The sequence below is a fragment of the Pan troglodytes genome, chromosome 3, assembly GCF_028858775.2.
Source record: "Pan troglodytes isolate AG18354 chromosome 3, NHGRI_mPanTro3-v2.0_pri, whole genome shotgun sequence".
NCBI classification, from domain to species: Eukaryota; Metazoa; Chordata; class Mammalia; order Primates; family Hominidae; genus Pan; species Pan troglodytes.
In genome coordinates, this window is record NC_072401.2 from 7,234,054 (window position 1) to 7,252,386 (window position 18,333).

At 52.2% G+C, this 18,333-nt stretch overlaps 1 protein-coding gene across 10 annotated transcripts in view; it reads left to right on the plus strand.

The window, feature by feature from the left end:
- Positions 1–477: 477 nt before the first annotated feature.
- The window catches only part of TBC1D14 (TBC1 domain family member 14), a 122,177-nt gene continuing 104,321 nt past the window's right edge, over positions 478–18,333 (plus strand). For 3 of the 10 annotated variants that reach the window (XM_016951272.4, XM_009447326.3, XM_063809353.1), the window contains exons 1-2: positions 994–1,181; positions 14,619–15,357. In XM_016951272.4, coding sequence (XP_016806761.1) covers positions 14,636–15,357 — 722 coding nt within the window. In that variant the 5' untranslated portion in view covers positions 994–1,181; positions 14,619–14,635. Of the gene's footprint in view, positions 735–966; positions 1,182–1,350; positions 2,106–14,618; positions 15,358–18,333 lie in introns of those variants that run through there. The other 7 variants (XM_054682745.2, XM_063809350.1, XM_063809352.1 and 4 more) reach the window with 5 other exon arrangements.

Consider the following 18,333-nt stretch of genomic DNA (forward strand, 5'->3'; position numbering starts at 1 on the left):
CTCATGGAACCCACAGCCTAGAAGGGGAATGGAGACCCACTGCCCGTCAACAGGGGCTTCTCACATACTCTCTACCAGCTCGTGGAGGGCTCTGGGGCAGGGAACCTGGCTTCTGCCCTTCTCAACTACTGACCCACCCGGGTCCTTGGGCGGAGGGCTTCATCTCTGAGCCCGTTTCCCGCTTTGTACAATGGCTCTGATCATAGATCCCGTCTCTGGAGTTTGTGCAATGTTGAGGCCAAATATGCAGATAACGCCAGGCCAGTGGCTTCCAAACCCGCGTGCACATTACACAGCTTCCCAAACTGATGATGCTTCCATCTCATCTTCAGAGACTGTGACTTAATCGGCCTGGGCTTCAGAATATTAAAAGCTCCGCAGGCAATACTAAAGTGCAGACCAGTTTGGGAACTACAGCGCCAGGCACCGTGTCACAGCGCGATAAGAGAGAACGTTCGGAAAAGCCCTTTATAGATTAAGAGACTGAGGCTGGCTGGGAGGACGCCACGGCGCCGCTCCCAAGACCACCGCGGCTGGGCCTGAGCTCCGGTGTCACGCAAACCTTCCCTTCCGCGGCGGGGCCCGGACCGTCTCCCGCACACCGGCCGGGGCAGGGGAGCCCCATCGATGCGCTCCGCCGCTCGGCTCCCTACGCCTGAGCCCTGCCCGCTCGAGCCCCTTCCCCCTCCCGGCCGCTTCCCACTTCCAAGATGGCTGCGGGTGGAGCCGACCAGGTAAGGGGCCCCCTGTCGGATGTCCGTGGGGGCCCTGCGGACACAAAGGCCCGCTCAAGGCAGCTCCTCGCCACTCCGGTTGGTTCTCCGGAAAAAAAAAAAGGGCCGGCGACGCCGCTCCGGAGGCCCGCGGCGGGCGGCCCCCGGAAGAGGGACAGCCGGGCGAGCGCCGAGCTCCAGACGCGGCGGCACGGGCGGAAGAGCGGGCGCCGGCCGGCAGGGGGCGGGGCGCAAGTGCGTGGGGGCGTGCCCAGGGGGCGGGCGAGGGGGCGGGGTGAAGCGAGGGTGCGCGCCGCTGTTCGCCGCGGGCTGCTCGCGCGCACCTGCGGGTCGGACCCGCTGCCTACCGCGTGCCCGGCGTCCTCGTCGCGCGAGTTGCCGGTCCCGCGGGGCCTGGGCTGCGGGCCCACGGGTCCCGGGGATGGCGTCGGAGCCGCGCTAACTCCGGTACTGAGAGCCTCCCGCGAGGGCCGGGCCGCGGGCCGCGAGGGAGGGCAGGGCGCGCGGGGCCGCCACCTGCTGCAGCGCCGGCCGAGGCGGGGAGCGGCCGGGGCGAGGCAGGTCGCCGGGCGCGGGTCCTGCTGGGTGTCCCTCGCCGCGCGGCCGCGGCTCCTGCACGCCAGGGCAGCGCGTGCGTGGCGCCCGGGGTGCCGTTACGGGGCCTCCGGGGCGGGGGCGACTCTCGGGACTCGGCGGCCCTCGCGGAGGCGCGCGCTGTGTCCCGCTCCTTTCCGGAACTTGACGAAAAGTTTTCCTACTCCGACGCGAGGCTCCCGGCCTGAGAAGAGGCGCCTCGGTGCGCCAGACCCCGACCCCGGAGCCCCCTTCCACCTCGGACCCTCAGTCCCCAGGCAGCGGACCCTCAGTCCCCAGGCAGCGGACCCTCCTCCTTGGAGCCCCTGACCCCGCTTTCATCTCTGATCCCTCTACCCCTGGAGCCCCTGACCCGCGAAACCCCCTTTCATCTCGGAGCCCTGACCTCCTCGGACCTCCACCCACGCGAACCGTCTGTCCCTGGGCTAGGGAATCTCTCTGCCTCCGCCTTGGAGCCTCCCATTACCGGGCCGCGAAGACCCTGGCCCGGGGACCCTCTCGGGGCCGGGGTAGCTGCCTTGAGGAGTGAGTCCGGGGACTCCTGGTCCCCCTCCCGCCAGCAGTCTCTCTAGGCTGTGGGTTGCGGTCCTGATGGGAACAGCTGGTCAGGAGGATAGGAGAATGACCCTATGGACTCCAGAGCCAGCCTCTGCGAGCCCCGGAGTGACCGCGCCTGACCAGGCCACGTGAAGTCGTTTCTGTCCTAAAGTTGCATAGGACGCCGTTTTCTCCAGCGTGGAATTGGAAGCTTTGCTTGGGAAGGTTTTATAGGCACCGGTGCGTTTTGCCCCTACTGGAGGCCCCTGGGCATCACCTTGGTTATTTCACGCACTGAGGCTAGATGAGGAGGGTAGTCGTAGTGGTGTCTTGGGGACAAAATGCTCACTGTCTTGTCCCCAGTATTGTAGGATGTTGGCACCTAGTTGCTGTCTTGCCTAGCTTTTAATAGCGGTGGGTTGCCTGTTGGAAACTGGTGGTTGCTTTGTCTGGACCGGGCTAGTCCTTACAGCAGTCTTAGAACACTTCCTGTTGCCCAGTTTATCTGGCCAGTACCAACCCATATCTCAGTTTGGGTATGGCTTCCCCCCTCCGACCAACCCTCTTACTGCTTCTTTGCTGTGTGTTTGACCCCTTGAGATTGTGGGCTCCGCAATCCTAATGAGATCCCCAGTCCTAATGAGAGCCTGGCATGAACTTGGTGCTCAGGGTCATTGGGCGAAAACACCTTTTGGGAAACATCAAGGGTGTCAGCTGGTACTAAGGGAGACAGAGTAACAGGCTTGGAGCCACCCACATGGGGAGAGTCAGAGATGGGATTCAAACTGAGGCAGGCTACTGGGCCAGGCTCTGCTCACCTCGGTATCCTCCGCTGTTCCAGCACTTTGCACCGAGCTGGGCCTGATTCCTGTTTGTGCAACTGAGTTTTCGCCGTCTGCCCCCAGCCTGCCCTCTCACATTCAGCTTGGGCTTTGCCTCTCCTGGCTTCTGCTGTTCCCCTGTGTTCCTTTAGCCCCTGCAGTTCCTCTGCATTGGGTCCGCTGTCTCCACCCCACTCCCCGTTTAGTGGGTGAATTCCTGTCTTTCATGCCTCCACCTTCCCTCCTCTACTCTGGGTTGATTCCTTAGCTGGTGCGCTATAGAAGGCCTCTCTCAAAGTGGGGACACAGCTAGTCAGAGCAGCTTGTTTGAATCTCTCTCTCCCATTGGTCAGAGCTTCTAACCTTGAGTCCCAGCCTCAGCACAGGGGATGCCTGCCATGCAGGTCGGGGGTTGCTTGGGGAGTCTTTGAGACCTTGGAAAAGATTTGTTGTCAGTATAAACATTAATACATAACGCAACAGGATTTTAGGAAAGTGAGTATGTGTTTGTTAACTTTAAAAAAATTTTTTTTTAGAGATGGGGTCATGGTATATTGTCCAGACTGGATCTGAACTCCTGGGCTCAAGCGATTCTCCCGAGTAGCTGCAGTTACAGGAACGCACCACCATGGCCAGCTTAACATTTGTTTTGGGACTACGTATAAATAAAGTTTCAGCTGGGCGCAGTGGCTCATGCCTGTAAACCCAGCACTTTGGGAGGCTAAGGTGGGTGGATCACAAGGTCAGGAGATTGAGACCATCCTGACCAACATGGTGAAACCCTGTCTATACTAAAAATACAAAAATTAGCTGGTTGTGGTGGTGCGTGCCAGCTACTTGGGAGGCCGAGGCAGGAGAATCGCTTGAACCCAGGAGGTGGAGGTTGCAGTGAGCCGAGATCTCACCACTGCCCTCCATCCTGGTGACAGAGCTAGACTCCGTCTCAAAAAATAAAAATAAAATAAAAATAAAAAATAAATTTTCTTGGGCCCGGGTGGTTTAGAATTCTTGACTGTCCATCTAGAAGGCTCTCAGGGACTGATCTGCTTGGCTAGTCACTTGGTTTTATAGATGGGGAAGTTGAGGCCCAGAGCTCCATCAGTATCACACGGCAGGTGTGAGGAGAGAGACTGGTGACAGGAAGAAGCTGTACATTGTGGCCTTGTAGACACAGACTGGCTGTGTGTGGCCTTGCTTATGCAAATGGTTGCTAAAATAGTGGGACTGAGTTGGCTGGCCCGATCCGTGTCCAGGAAAGAGTAACACCAGCCAACATTTTCCAGGGCTTTCCCTGTGCCAGGCACGATTTTAAGGGCTTTATGTGGATTTCTTCCCCTAATCTTGTCAACTGCCTAACAAGATAGGGTCTCTTATTGTCTTCATTTTGCTGCAAGGAAACCAAGGCTCGGGGAAGTTAAGAAATGAGTCCAAGCTTACACAGCTGGTGAGCGAAGGAGCTGGGACTTGACCCCAGGCAGCCTGCTGCTGGAACCTGCGTTATTTTTTCCCTCCTGTTTATTTTGTTTTGTTTTTTGTTTTGTTCTCTTCTATTCTATTCTATTTTTTGAGACAGCGTTTCGCTCTTGTTGCCCAGGCTGGAGTGCAATGGTGTGAGATCTCGGCTCACTGCAACCTTTGTCTCCCAGGTTCAAGCGATTCTCCTGCCTCAGCCTCTCCAGTAGCTGGGATTACAGGCATGTGCCACCATGCCTGGCTAATTTTGTATTTTTAGTGGAGACAGGGTTTTGCTATATCGGCCAGGCTGGTTTTGAACCCCTGACTTCGGGTGATCCACCTGCCTGGGCCTCCCAAAGTGCTGGGATTACAGGCGTGAGCCACCACGCCTGGCCTATTTTATTTTTAAAACTTCATTTGCAGCCTAACAAACATACATAGAAGTGTAAGAATGGTTAAGTGTTCAGCTTATCGATGATCAGGGTTATTGGGTGAATACACCTTTTGGGCAACATTAAGGGAGCTGAGAGGAAGGGGGATAAAGTTTAGGGACTGTATTCATAAGTACGCCAGCAGGCCATGTATGAGCTTTGATGTCAGATCTGGTTTGAACTCAGTTTCTGTTGCTGTGTGACCTTGGGTGCGTAACTTAGCCTCTCTGAATCTCATAGTTTCCTCAGTGCCCTTGGCAGGCTTGTGATTATTAGAGCATGTGATGGCATCCCGCATGCTTGGTGCATGCTAAATGCTCAGTAAATTATTTCTCTTATGAATAATTAAGATTATAAACTATACCGGCTTTAAGTAGTCTAAATATCTTCCTAATGTATCATTTGCCTCCCAGTCACTTCACAGGTACTTAGGAAAATTAGTTAATTAGTAATTTACCAAATCACTAAGTGAAGCTGAAACATTTTGCATTGAAAGTCTTTAATTTAAAATGTCCTGGCCAGGCGCGGTGGCTCATGCCTCTAATCCCAGCAGTTTGGGAGGTTGAGGAGGGTGGATCACTTGAGCTCAGGAGTTCAAGACCAGCCTGGGCAACATGGTGAAACCCTACCAAAACAACAACAACAACAACAATAACAACAAAAAATTAGCTGGGTGGACGTGGTGGCGGGCACCTGTGGTCCCAGCTACTCAGGATGCTGAGGTGGGAGGCTCACTTGAGCCTGGGAGGTGGAGGTTGCAGTGAACCAAGATCATACATCTGTACTGCAGCCTGGGTGACAGAGACCCCATCTCAAAAAAAAAAAAAAAAAGTTCCACCTGTGCCTTTAATCATAACCAGTGGTCAGTATAAGTTAAGTGTCCGCTTCTTCGGGTTGTGAAGGAGCCTTTGAGGACCCTGAACAATAACTGCAGTTTCTGCCTGGTTTGCGGAAACATACATGGGCTGAAACTTACTTAAACAGCACTGTGTTAAGTTCCAGGTGTCTGAAAGTTGCCACTCACCCTCTGGAGGAATATGTGAGCTTCTAGGAAATTTTTTTCAGGACTATTTTTATCCTAAAGAATCACCCATTTAAAAGCCAAACTACTTTTATAATGGCCTTTTCCATTTTACATAATGCAGATCAGTCCATTGTTTTAGGCTGTGTGTGTAGCAGTGGAAACAGTGAGTGCCTCGGCTACTCAGGCTAGCCCAGCACAGCTCTGTTACTACGCACCACCCTTTAGACCGCAGTCTTCTTTCAGCTCTTTGGGTGGTTGTGGAGGTGACAGAACTAGTGCATATAGACATGGAATGCAGTGCCTGATGTGTCATCTGCGCTTGGGGAGCGGAGGCAGCTAGCTGGTCATGTTCGTGAGCCTGGAGCGTCCAGTCCTTTCTGCCTGAGCCAGGACTTGAATTAAAAAAGAGAAAGAGGCTGGGCTCAATGGCTCACATCTGTAATCCCAGCACTTTGGGAGGCTGAGGCAGGCGATCACTTGAGGTCAGGAGTTTGAGACTAGCCTGGCCAACAGGGTGAAACCCTGTCTCTACTAAAAATACAAAAATTAGCCGGGCGTGGAGGCGGGCGGCTGTAATCCCAGCTACTCAGGAGGCTGAGGCAGGAGAATCGCTTGAACCCGGGAGGCGGAGGTTGTGGTGAGCCCAGATCATGCCACTGCACTCCAGCCTGGGCGACAGCGTGAGACTCTGTCTCAGAAACAAAACAAAAAGAGAAAGAGATGCAGGGGTTGGTGCTTGTGGAGCCCTCTACCAGGCAGGCCAGTTCACAGGGAGGTGCCCCATTGCCCAGTGGGTTCTCCTTGGCATTAGAGGCTCGACTGGGCTGTTTCTCTTGAACCGTGCTGCCCTCCAGGGCAGGACGCTCATAAGAGCAGCTGCTTTTATGAGGAGGCTCTTAGTCTCCCCAGAATCCTCACCAGGAAACATGGGGGACCCTGAGAGGCCTTGCGGAGAATGCTGTGGGTGCTGGGGACAGATGCCTCAGGTCAACCCCCCTGCGACCGGGGTAGGGGGTGGGGGGTCACTGCACCTGCTCAGCCCAGTTTTGTTATTCCCATCTGGAAATGGTAGGACTCAGCATGCTGTTTACAGGGTGAGGTGAGCAGAGGTGCTTATGTCTGTGACATGCCTTTGTGAGCAGCAAAGCTTACTGAGGGGCCTTGGAGTCACAGACTTGAGTTCAAGCCCAACTCCGCCACAGTAGAGACCTTGGGCAAGCCGCATGCCTCGGTTTCCTCCTCTGGGTAATAGGCATACTACCTGGCTCAAGGGCTGCTGAGGGGCTGTGAGGCAGAACGGTGTATTTAGAGTTCAGGACGGTACCTGGTACTCATTAAATTGCCATCCTGCGGTGCTGCTGTGGTGGTGCTGTTAGGTGCCGCAGGCTGGTCTGCCCTCTGGAAATGTTGGCTCTGGGATCCATATACCCTCAGGCCATCGTGGAGTAGGAATGAGCTGTGTGGGCCTGACCCTTAAGGATAAGAACCCAGGCCTGGCATGGTGGCTCACGCCTGTAGTCCCAGCACTTTGGCAGGCCGAGGTGGGCAGATCACCTGAGGTCAGGGGTTCAAAATAAGTCTGGCCAACATGGTGAAATCCCACCTCTACTAAAAAAAAAAAAAAAAATGCAAAAAATTAGCCAGACATGGTGGCGGGCGCCTGTAATCCCAGCTACCTGGGAGGCTAAGGCAGGAGAATTGCTTGAACCCAGGAGGCAGAGGTTGCAGTGAGCCGAGATTGTGCCACTGCACTCCAGCCTGGGCAACAAGAGCAAAGCTCCATCTCAGGAAAAAAAAAAAAAAAGGGATAAGAATCCGGAAGTCAGTGGCCAGAGCTGGGTTGATGGCAGGCTTGGCAGTGAAGGTGAGCGCACCACCCTTTGAGGATCAGATAGGACAGTGGTGCCCCCTTGCCATTGGGGTTTGAAGAGGCAGCTGTCCTGTGGAGCGTCCAGAGAGGAGCCGGGACAGGGAGTGCTTCATGCTCCAGCCCTGGGAAGAGGCTGCCGATGGATGTCTACACAGACGGCAGCATGACTTCTCCCTGAAGCCACTAAGCGGATTTTTTTCCCCTGTGGGAACACACCTAGATCTCTTGGTTTGGCCTTGTAAACAGTTTCTTTTATGTATGAAGACTTCGGTTAAGACAGTTCCCACTGCTTTTTAAGGAGGAGAAAATCAAGCGGTTGCTTCTAGATGGAATTGTTTTCCAAAGCCCCACGCAGAGTCACTAGCAGAGCCACCCTCCGCTTTCTGACTTGTATTGAAGTGAAGATTGTGGCTCTGGTGGCGTGACAGTTGATTGAATCCCTCGGGGGCAGCTGTCCTCTTTGCTTCCTGCAGAACTGAGTCTTGTGACAGGTAAATACAATTCAGATGGCCTTGTTGCATGGAATGGAAACAGTCTTCCTCTTATCCGTACCTCACATCTTGTCTTTCTCTTGGCCGGAAGGTGATGACTCATCACCATTTGACTTGTGTTCAGTGCCTACCGTGGCAGGGTGCTGGGTCAGGTGCTGGGGCGTTCCTCCTGTGCCTTGGGCACCTACGGATGCGTACTGCAGTGGTCACTGCTGCAGGGAGATGCTGTCACTAGGACGTTAGTGATTGGGACTTTGGAAAACACCTGTCAAGGCAGGAATTTTCACTTTCCTGACCATCATGTGTTGACAGCGTTCCTCACCATCTGGTCTAGCCCCTAACCAGTGTATAGGCTGGTCACTGCTCAGCTGCTGGTGTGCACTCTCCGGGAACTTGATGGTAGGGGATTTCTTCCTCGTAGTCTCACCTCCAGCTCTCACCGAGTTCTTGGAACATAATCCAGCTCTCAGCAGATGTTTCTTGGCTGGGACTGTCCCTGAAAGCTGCCCACTTAAGAACTCAGTTGTTGGTAGTAATTAATTCAGCGAGTAGATTTTTGAAACCTTAATCCATGCCAGGCATTTAACCAGAGAATAGTTCCCAGAAATGATTAGAGCTGTGTCTGCCTGCAGCATAGAATGCAGTGGGGAGAGAGACAGGAGAACAGTTGTAAAATAGCTGTTTCAGGTGGGGTGTAGCCAAAAGGAGCCCAGGAGGAAGGAGGCCTGGGAGCTTTCTGGGAGAGGCAGGGAAGGCTTTTCAGAGGAGGTGGCCTTTGAAAGCACCAATTTAGTGTCTCCTTGTGCCACACCCTACTGGGACTCTGAGGCCCCGATGGCCTACCTGGGAGAGCACCTCAGGTGGTGGTGCAGTAGGGCTGAGTGGGCTGGTGGTGGGGGCGGGTAATGGCTGGGGGCGACTGCACAAGGCTGGAGAGGCAGGCAGAGACGGATCAGGAGGGCCCTGTGTGTCGGCTTGGGGAATTCAGGCTTAGTTTGTCTTTTATAAACGTGGACTTGGAGGCAGGCCATCTGCAGTTGGTCGGTCTCCTGGCTGGCGTCCAGAGTCAACCCATTAGCTTTGTCTCAGAAGCACACACCTTGTTTGTACAACTTCCCCTATAAAGGGTATTATCACGCGGTAGGTGGCCTGGAGTGCGGCTTCTGCCCTAGTGGCGCGAGGCGGAAGTGCTTGAGGACAGGTCGCCTTGGCCCTTGCAGAGTTTGGTTTTACAGTATGTTGCAAGCAGAAGTACTTTTTCCTTTTTAGGTTTATTTCCCTGAAAACTGACGCCCTGTTCTGAGGTTTAAGGAACTTAACTGGACTTGGGATCAACAAAGACCTCAAAGGTCACTCAACTTCTCCATAGGAGAGGCCACTGGGCTGCTGTCCCTGGCCCCCCACGGCAGAGGAGAGGAGTAGAAAAAGGTTTTCTTTCTCTACTTAAAGCCAGATGGCTTTGGGCTCTGCCAGACCTCACTTCCTTCTTCCTGTGCTTTTTTCTTGGCGGCAATTCAGGGAAGGGTCCTTGGATTGCCATGAATGAAATCCTATAGTTTCACCAAAATGGTTTCCAATTCCAGGCGTGAGTGATGCCTTCTGTTTGCCCAGGCACTGATTTTCCTAGGAAGGATAGAGTTGTTTGTGTTCCTGTTTACTCTGTCATCAGCATTTGCGTTCTAACCCGCATCTCTTTTGTGGCTTACATTCGTGTTTTGCTGTACTAGGAAGTAAAGGGAAGCACACGTTCATTGGGCACCTGCTGTGTGTCAGTCAGGGGCTGAGTTTGCCAGTGCCTTCAGCAGACCTTCTCATTTCTTTTGTCCTCAGACCAGCCTGTGAGCTGTAGGGTATTGTCCCATCTTACTGCCGAGGAAGAGGGAAGTTGAGGCTCAGAAGGGTTAAGCACCTCATTTGAGGTCGCCTTACTTGGCAAGTGGCAGAGCCAGAATTTCAGCTGGGCCTGCGAGAGGCCCTCAGCTCTGTTTAGCTTAGGATTTCCTCTTACATATGTGGCTTTTTGCTAGTTTGATCTGCTAGAGTGTTGATGATGTTTTGATAATTCTAATGACCTTGACATTGTCAAAGATTAGCTCTTAACTGTGTGCTAAAAATGTTTCTTACTCTATTTTCCTTTTAATTAAAGTGTATGTAGAACTTCCAAATTTGTATATATTTGAATCATCCTGGATTATATCTTACTTTTGTGAATTCTCTTAGAATTCTGTTAGAAACTTGGATTCTTCCCAAGCAGGGGACACACAGAGGGTCTGCAGTAGCCCTGCCTTGGAGGGCTCATGGCTCTGGGGAAGAGCAGCGAGGGCTGTGAAACACTGAAAACGTGTTCACGCGTGGGGAGGCGATGTCTGGATTCTTTCAGATCTTGACCTGAGTTTTTGCTCTATAGGTTGGAGAAACATTTTATTTTTTGCAGCACCTGGATAATTTCACCTTTTTTTTTTTTTTTAGACGGAGTTTTGCTCTTGTTGGGCAGGCTGGAGTGCAGTGGCATGATTTCAGCTCACTGCAACCTCCACCTCCCGGGTTCAAGCTATTCTCCTGCCTCAGCTTCCCAAGTAGCTGGGATTACAGGCATGCACCACCATGCCCGGCTAATTTTGTATTTTTAGTAGAGATGGGGTTTCACCATGTTGGTCAGGCTGGTCTTGAACTCCTGACCTCAGGTGATCCGCCCGTCTCGGCCTCCCAAAGTGCTGGGATTACTGGCGTGAGCCACCGTGCTGGCCTATAATTTCACTTTTGTATTAAATTCTACTTTTGTCTGTATTTTTACCTTAGTGTAGTACAGTGTGGTTCTAATTTCTAAGAAAAATTGATTATCAATTACCATAACATTGTGATTAAATAATCCTCCTTTACTCACTGGGTCGTATTTCAAGTTTTTATTTTTTATATTTCTTTATATTTATTTATTTATTTTGAGATGGAGTCTCCCTCTGTCACCCAGCCTGGAGTGCAGTGGTGCTATCTCCGCTCACTGCAACCTCCGCCTCCTGGGTTCAAGCGATTCTCCTGCCTCAGCCTCCTGAGTAGCTAGGATTACAGGCGTGTGCCACCACGCCCAGCTAATTTTTGTATTTTTAGTAGAGAGGGGGTTTCACCATGTTGGTCAGGCTGGTCTCGAACTCCTGACTTCGTGATCTGCCCGCCTTGGCCTCCCAAAGTACTGGGATTACAGGCGTGAGCCACCGTGCCCGGCCTATTTATTTATTTTGAAATAGCGTCTCGCTGTGTTGCCCAGGCTGGAGTGCCATGGCGCTGTCATAGCTTACTGCTGTTTTGAACTCCTGAGCTCAAGAGATCTCCCTGCCTCAGCCTTCTCAGTAGCCGGGACTACAGGTGTGCACTACCATGCTTGGCTAATTTTTACTTTTGGTAGAGATGGGGGTCTCACTGTGTTGCCCAGGCTGAATCAAATATTTATATATAGTTGAGTCTATTTCTGAATTCTGCATTTCATTTAATTCCTTCACATTTCTATTTTTGACTCAGCGCTGCACTCTTACTGGCTCCTTCAATCTCTGGGAAGGAGGGAGATTAGTCCCCTCCCTTTCTCTCCTTTGTTTTTCTGGAGACAGGATTGTGCCCTGTTGCCCAGGCTGGAGTGCAGTGGTGATCATAACTCATTGCTATGAGTCCTTGAACTCCTGGGCTCAAGTGGTCCTCCTGCCCCAGCCTCCTGAGTAACTGGGACTACAGGCATGAGCCACTGCACCTGGCTCCCCTTTTTCTGCTTTTAATGAATTTGCTTTTGCTGTGTTGACACTGAGAGGCAGGCCAGGCTTCCTAAAGTAGGAGCATGCAGCCTCCTTACAAAAGCTGACACCCAAGCAGGAGTGGTTATCATTCTTTCTTCTGTGCTTGAAAACCTTCAGCTCCTCTCTGTTTGATGATAGCAGCTACCAACAAAGTGCCTGTTGGGGGCCAGGTGCCTATTAAATGCTTTTCTTGTGGTACTTGATTTAATTCTCCCAAGGCAATATAGAGCCCAGGAGCGTGTGAGTCCAAAGCCCTGTTCTTTCTGTTGTTCTCTTGTATGGACCAGATTTGAATGCACCACCTGATTTCTTTTTTACTTTGAGACAGAGTTTTGCTCTTGTTGCCCAGGCTGGAGTGCAGTGGCGCCATCTCCGCTCACTGCAACCTCCACCTCCCGAGTTCAAGCAATTCTCCTTCCTCAGCCTCCTGAGTAGCTGGGGTTGCAGGCATCTACCACCACGTGCAGCTAATTTTTTGTATTTTTAGTAGAGACGAGGTTTCACCATGTTGGCCAGGCTGGTCTGGAACTCCTGACCTCAGGTGATCCACCTGCTTCGGCCTCCCAGTGTGCTGGGATTACAGGCGTGAGCCACTGCACCCGGCCATTTTAAAGAAAAATAAAAGATAGCAGTTGATGCCAGTGTTCTCAGTGTGCCGGGGCTGTGCTCTCCGGGCTGGTGTGCCACATACCCTCCCTTTCTCATTTGTCTTAGGCCAGAGAACTTTATTTATTTATTTTTGAGACAGGGTCTCATTCTGTCGTTCAGGCTGGAGTGCAGTGGTGTTATCAGGGTTCACTGCAGTCTTGACCTCCTGGGCGGGCTCAAGTGATCCTCCCACCTCAGCCTTTCAAGTAGCTAGGACCACAGACGTGCCACCACACCCAGCTAATTTAAAATTTTTTTAAAAGACAGTCTCCCATTGTTGCCGAGGCTTGCTTTTGAATTCCTAGGCCCAAGCGATCCTCCTGCCTCTAACTCCCAAAATGCTGGGATCACAGGCATAAGCCACCATGCCTGGTTAGGCCAGAGAACTTTATTTTATTTTATTTTTTGAAACGGAGCCTCGCCCTGTCGCCCAGGCTGGAGTGCAGTGGCATGATCTTGGCCCACTGCAACCTCCACCTCCTGGGTTCAAGTGATTTTCCTGCCTCAGCCTCCATGAGTAGCTGGGATTGTAGGCATGCACCACCACACCTGGCTAATATATATATATATATTTTTTTTGAGACAGAGTCTTGCTCTGTTGCCCAGGCTGGAGTGCAGTGGCATGATCTCGGCTCACTGCAACCTCCACCTCCTGGGTTCAAGCAATTCTCCTGCCTCAGCCTCCCTAGTAGGTGAGATTACGGGCACACACCACCACGCCTGGCTAATTTTTGTATTTTTAGTAGAGATGGGGTTTCACCATGTTGGCCAGGCTGCTCGCAAACTCCTGACCTCTCGACCTGCCCGCCTCAGCCTCTCAAAGTGTTGGGATTACAGGTGTGAGCCACTGCGCCCGACCATGCCAGAGAACTTTAGACATGCCCTTAGATGTGTGCGTGTGATTAATGGATTTTGTTTGTTTGTTTGTTTTTTTAGAGATAGTGTCTTTCTCTGTTACCCAGGCCAGAGTGCGGTGGTGTAATCATGGCTCACCACAGCCTAAAACCTCCCAGGCTCAAGTGATCCTCCCACCTCAGTCTTCAGAGTGCCTGGGACTGCAGGCATGTGCCACCACCCCCAGCTGATTTTTTTTTAGTCTTTTGTAGAGACAGGGTCTTGTTACGTTGCCCACGCCGCACTGACGGTTTTGACTCTACTCACTGAAACCTCGGAGGTTGTGGTCTTTACTCTTCCTTTATTGATTATCTTCACTGAGCTGGCCTTCTGACCTGGGTTTGTGTAATCCTAAACCAAGCCTTTCTAACCTACGTGTGGTCTCCTTTGGGGTCCCGTAGATCCCAGCTCTGCTGTTAAACAGCAGTGTGATCTTAGACCCGTTTCTTAGTCTTGCCGAGCCTTGGTTTCTTCCGTGGTAAAGGGGATACTACACCCAGCCTTGTAGATGTGAGTAAGCATGACTGAAACATTTGTGGAGAGGCCTGGCTGCTGCAGATGGCATACATAATTTATTTTGTTGTTGTTTTCCGTCTTAATGAAGATATCTTAGGATTTTAATGCTGTCTCAGAACAAGTAGATCCTTGACTTATGTATGGGTTATGGATTCACATACTTTTGACAGATTATCATTTCACCACTCCCCCAAAAGAAAAAACCCAACCGCCGCCCCCCAAGCCCAGTCCTCACGCTCCTGGTGCTGCCCTGGGGATGGAGATGTGACTGGTAGGGAGCGTGATGATTATTTTTACTTCGGGTGCATCCTTTGTTTGGGTTATCTTCCTGCTATGTTGTATCATGACAGTGTATGTTAAAACTCTAGCTTCTGGGCCAGGCGTGGTGGCTAATGCCCAAAATCCCAGCATTTTGAGGCCGAGGTGGGTGGATTGCTTGAGGTCAGGAGTTTGAGACCAGCCTGGCCAACATAGGGAAACCCTGTCTCTACTAAAAATACAAAAATTAGCTGGGCGTGGAAGCGCATGCCTGTAATCCCAGCTACCTGGGAGGCTGAGGCACAAGAATCGCTTGAACGCAGGAGGCAGAGGTTTGCAGTAAGCCCAGATGGCGCCACTGCACTCCAGCCTGGGCGACAGAGCGAGAGTCTGTGTCAAAAAACAAAAACTACCTCTAGCTTCTGGACTTGAATCAAAACTTGGGTATGTGGAACCTTTTCAAGGCTTTCTCCCTTAAGTGAGATCAGACCATTTCAGCTGTGTCAGAGGTGTGGCATCTTTGAATTTTATATCCACTTTAATTTCCATGTTTGTGTTTTTTCTAGTTTCTCCTTGGACCAAGATGACTGATGGAAAACTCTCCACCTCTACAAATGGCGTAGCCTTGATGGGTATTCTGGATGGTCGACCAGGAAACCCCCTTCAGAACCTGCAACACGTGAATCTCAAGGCGCCCCGACTCCTCTCCGCGCCTGAGTACGGGCCCAAGCTGAAACTCAGGGCTTTAGAAGACCGGCACAGCCTCCAGTCCGTGGACTCGGGGATTCCTACCCTGGAGATCGGGAACCCGGAGCCTGTACCCTGCAGCGCGGTCCACGTGAGGAGGAAGCAGTCCGACTCCGACCTCATCCCCGAGCGGGCCTTCCAGAGCGCCTGCGCGCTGCCATCCTGTGCGCCACCAGCTCCCAGCAGCACCGAGCGGGAACAGAGCGTGCGCAAATCCTCCACGTTTCCCAGGACAGGCTATGACTCGGTAAAGCTCTATAGCCCGACCTCCAAAGCCCTGACCCGCAGTGATGATGTCTCCGTCTGCAGCGTGTCCAGTCTTGGGACAGAGCTGTCCACCACGCTGTCCGTCAGCAATGAGGACATCTTGGACCTTGTGGTCACGAGCAGCTCCAGTGCCATTGTGACCCTGGAGAATGACGATGACCCACAGTTTACCAACGTCACCTTGAGCTCTATCAAGGAAACCCGTGGCTTACACCAGCAGGACTGTGTTCATGAAGCTGAGGAGGGGAGTAAATTGAAAATATTGGGGCCATTTAGTAACTTCTTCGCAAGGTAATGCTATCTTTGCCCTCTAGAAGATCGTGGTGGTTGAGTCCAGAGCAGTCTCCTTGTTCCTGTCTCAAATGTGTCGTGTGTTCTCTGTGGTGTTAGGCAGGCACTGTCTCACACAGATAATTGGGCCTTTTCCCAGAAGCCCAGAATCCTGTGGGATTGTGAGAACTGGTCTGTTGGGGATTCTGTTCTTCGGTGTCCCTGGCTCATTTGCAGTCTGTTGTCACGTCTCTGCCTCTGACCTGCTGTGGCTGTCCCACAGGTGGCCAGTGTTACCAAATCAGCAGCCTGAGCCTCTGTGGGCCCCTGTGCACTCATAACTTAATGTTTCTTGGGCCAAGCAGAGGGCACTGGTGAGGGTGACACCAGTGAGTAACTCTCATTTCTAGTGCCAGCCCCTGCTGGCGTAGTGCAGTGCTGGCATGCCGGGTGTCCCAGCCGTGTCCCCGTGCTCCTGGATGGCTGTGCTCTTGTGTGCCTCCCCTGGCCCTGCCTCTGCTGTAGAGGTGTGTGCTCCGCTGCACTGCAGCCGTATGCATTCCCAACGTGCTGGGCCTGGCCATGCACTCCGTCCCCATGGGGCCTTGTCACCTGAGTGCTGGAGTTCCTGTGTCTCCCTGAAGCCCTGGGGGGGCTGCGCCTTCAGCTTCTGCCTCTCATTTGTGCTGTCATGCTTTTGTTCAACAAGTGCCTATTTCCTAGGCCCTGTTCTAGGCTGGTCATGTGGGGTAATACGGTGAGAGAAATGATGTTGGGTAATGACTTAGGGTGGGCTTGTGGCCTGGGGGTGGTGGGAGTGGACACCTTCGTCACACAAGCAAATGTGAACTCCTGAACAGTGCCATGCTGGGAGGAAGAGCACAGGGGCTGTGGAGAGTACATGTAGAATAGAGATCTGTGGCTGGGTGCAGTGGGTCACTCCTGTAATCTCAACACTTTGGGAGGCTGAGGTGGGTGGAGCACCTGAGGTCCGGAGTTCAAGACCAGTCTGGCCAACATGGCAAAACCCCGTCTCTACTAAAAATACAAAAATTAGCCAGGTATGGTGGTGCACGCCTGTAATCCCAGCTACTTGGGAGGTGGAGGCAGAGGTTGCGGTGAGCCGAGATCGTGCCACCGCACTCCAGCCTGGGCGACAGAACGAGACTCCATCTCAAAAAAACAAACAAAAAAAGAATCGTGATCTGCTCCATAGCTGCTCTTTGGAGGGCTCTGGGGCCAGGGCTTGACAGGTGGGAACATTTCTGCAGTTGACCCTGGCTGCCCCGTTTGTGTGTCTCTAGCAGAACCCACGTCAGACATTGCAGTACCGGGTGTCCCTTTGAGATGGTGTGGTGTGCCGGCTGGAGTCAGCTGGAGACTCTGACTGTGGCCAACACATTACCACTGCCTTAGTTGCTTCATCAACTAAAGGGGATCATCTCAGACGAGCCTAAGGCCAGTCCTGAGTGAGATGATCTGTGGTGTGGCCTGTGGTTTTGTCGGGAAACTTTCTTCTTGAATGTGCTGACAGATAGGTACCTTGGTACCATGAGCACAGTTCCTGGTCTCAGAACGCAGTAACTCAGCGATTGCCCTCAGTGGGAGGAACCTGGGAACTTTGGGGGAGATCTTGTCACTATCCCTTCTGAGGCTGTAGCCATATCGTGGTGTTGCTGTGGTTAGATTTGTGTGGGGGAACTTCCCCGTGCTCAGACGAGTGTGTTCAACTGTCCCTGCTTATGAACAACACCTGGTACCCGTTCCACGCGGTCCTCAGGATCCATCCAGACATACAGAATCAGAAGCTCAGCGAGAAGGGCCTGAGGATGGGTTTTCAGAAATCTGGGAAACCTTGCTCGAAATGGGGTTGGCCGGGAAACAGCATGGTGGAAGGAGTGTGGCTTTGGATTTCAACCGACCTGTGCCATGTCCAGCTCTGTGCCCTTGAACAAGTTCCTTCACCTCCCAGTCAGTTTTCTCACCCCTAGAACCGTGCGTGGAGGAGCGTGGCCCGTATGCCCATTATGCTGTTGACGAACGCCACACGCTCACCTTTGTCCTCGCACGTTCTGTCTCCGCTGCCTCACCTGAGAAGTGGGGATAATGAGCCCTTCCTTCCATGGCAGTGGGGATTAAAATGGGTTAGCATGTGAGAAATTTAATGCAGATCCAGACACGTAGTAAACTTTTAAGTATGAGTTGCTTGTGGCGATCATGGCCACGTTGCTCTTTCTGCCGCCGCTGTGATTCAGCTGACTGAGCTGTGTGTATTGGATTCTCTTCCCCTTTGAAAGGAAGCATCGTTGGTTATGCAATTTCTAGATTATTTCTAAAGCGACCGTTTCTTGAAAGTCATACTCAGCTTTGTGCTGCAGGAAACAAGTGTCTCTTCTTTTATTCCTTGGTTCCTTATCCTCGTTGTGATGGCTGTGACATTGTTATTGTGAGCCTCTCTGAACTACCTTTGGGAAGATAATGGAATATAATGAAAAATGACTTAAAACAAGTGATGACATGGGCAGAGTCTAGCGTTCTTTTGTCCTAGAGTCTTAAAAATGTTAGAGAAGAGTTTCCATGTAGAGTTCCTTTGAGGGGAAAGGGTTTCTGTGCCAGAATCTTTAGAGCTCACTAAACATTTTACAGGTGAGTAAATGGAGTTACAGCGAATGTTCATTAATTCAGCCCAGGGCCTGGCCCACAGCAGGTACCCAGAGGACTGTGGGCATCGTGAGTCTTTGCTGAGGGCAGGGCTGGGGCTAGAGCTGGTCCTCTGGGGTTCCCAGCCCTGGCTTCTGAGCCATCCTGTTTCCCCACTTTGTCCCCTCACTCTCTTGCCTTCTGGTTTCCTTGTCCTCAGTGAATCAGTCTCTGGGTTATGGAAGGACGTGTGAACAGTGTAGTCTAGGAGAACATGCTCGGAGGGAAGGGTGGAGACGGGCAGGGGTGACCTTGGCTGCTTGATGAGGTGGGAGCAGGGGAGTGACAGGAGGGCTG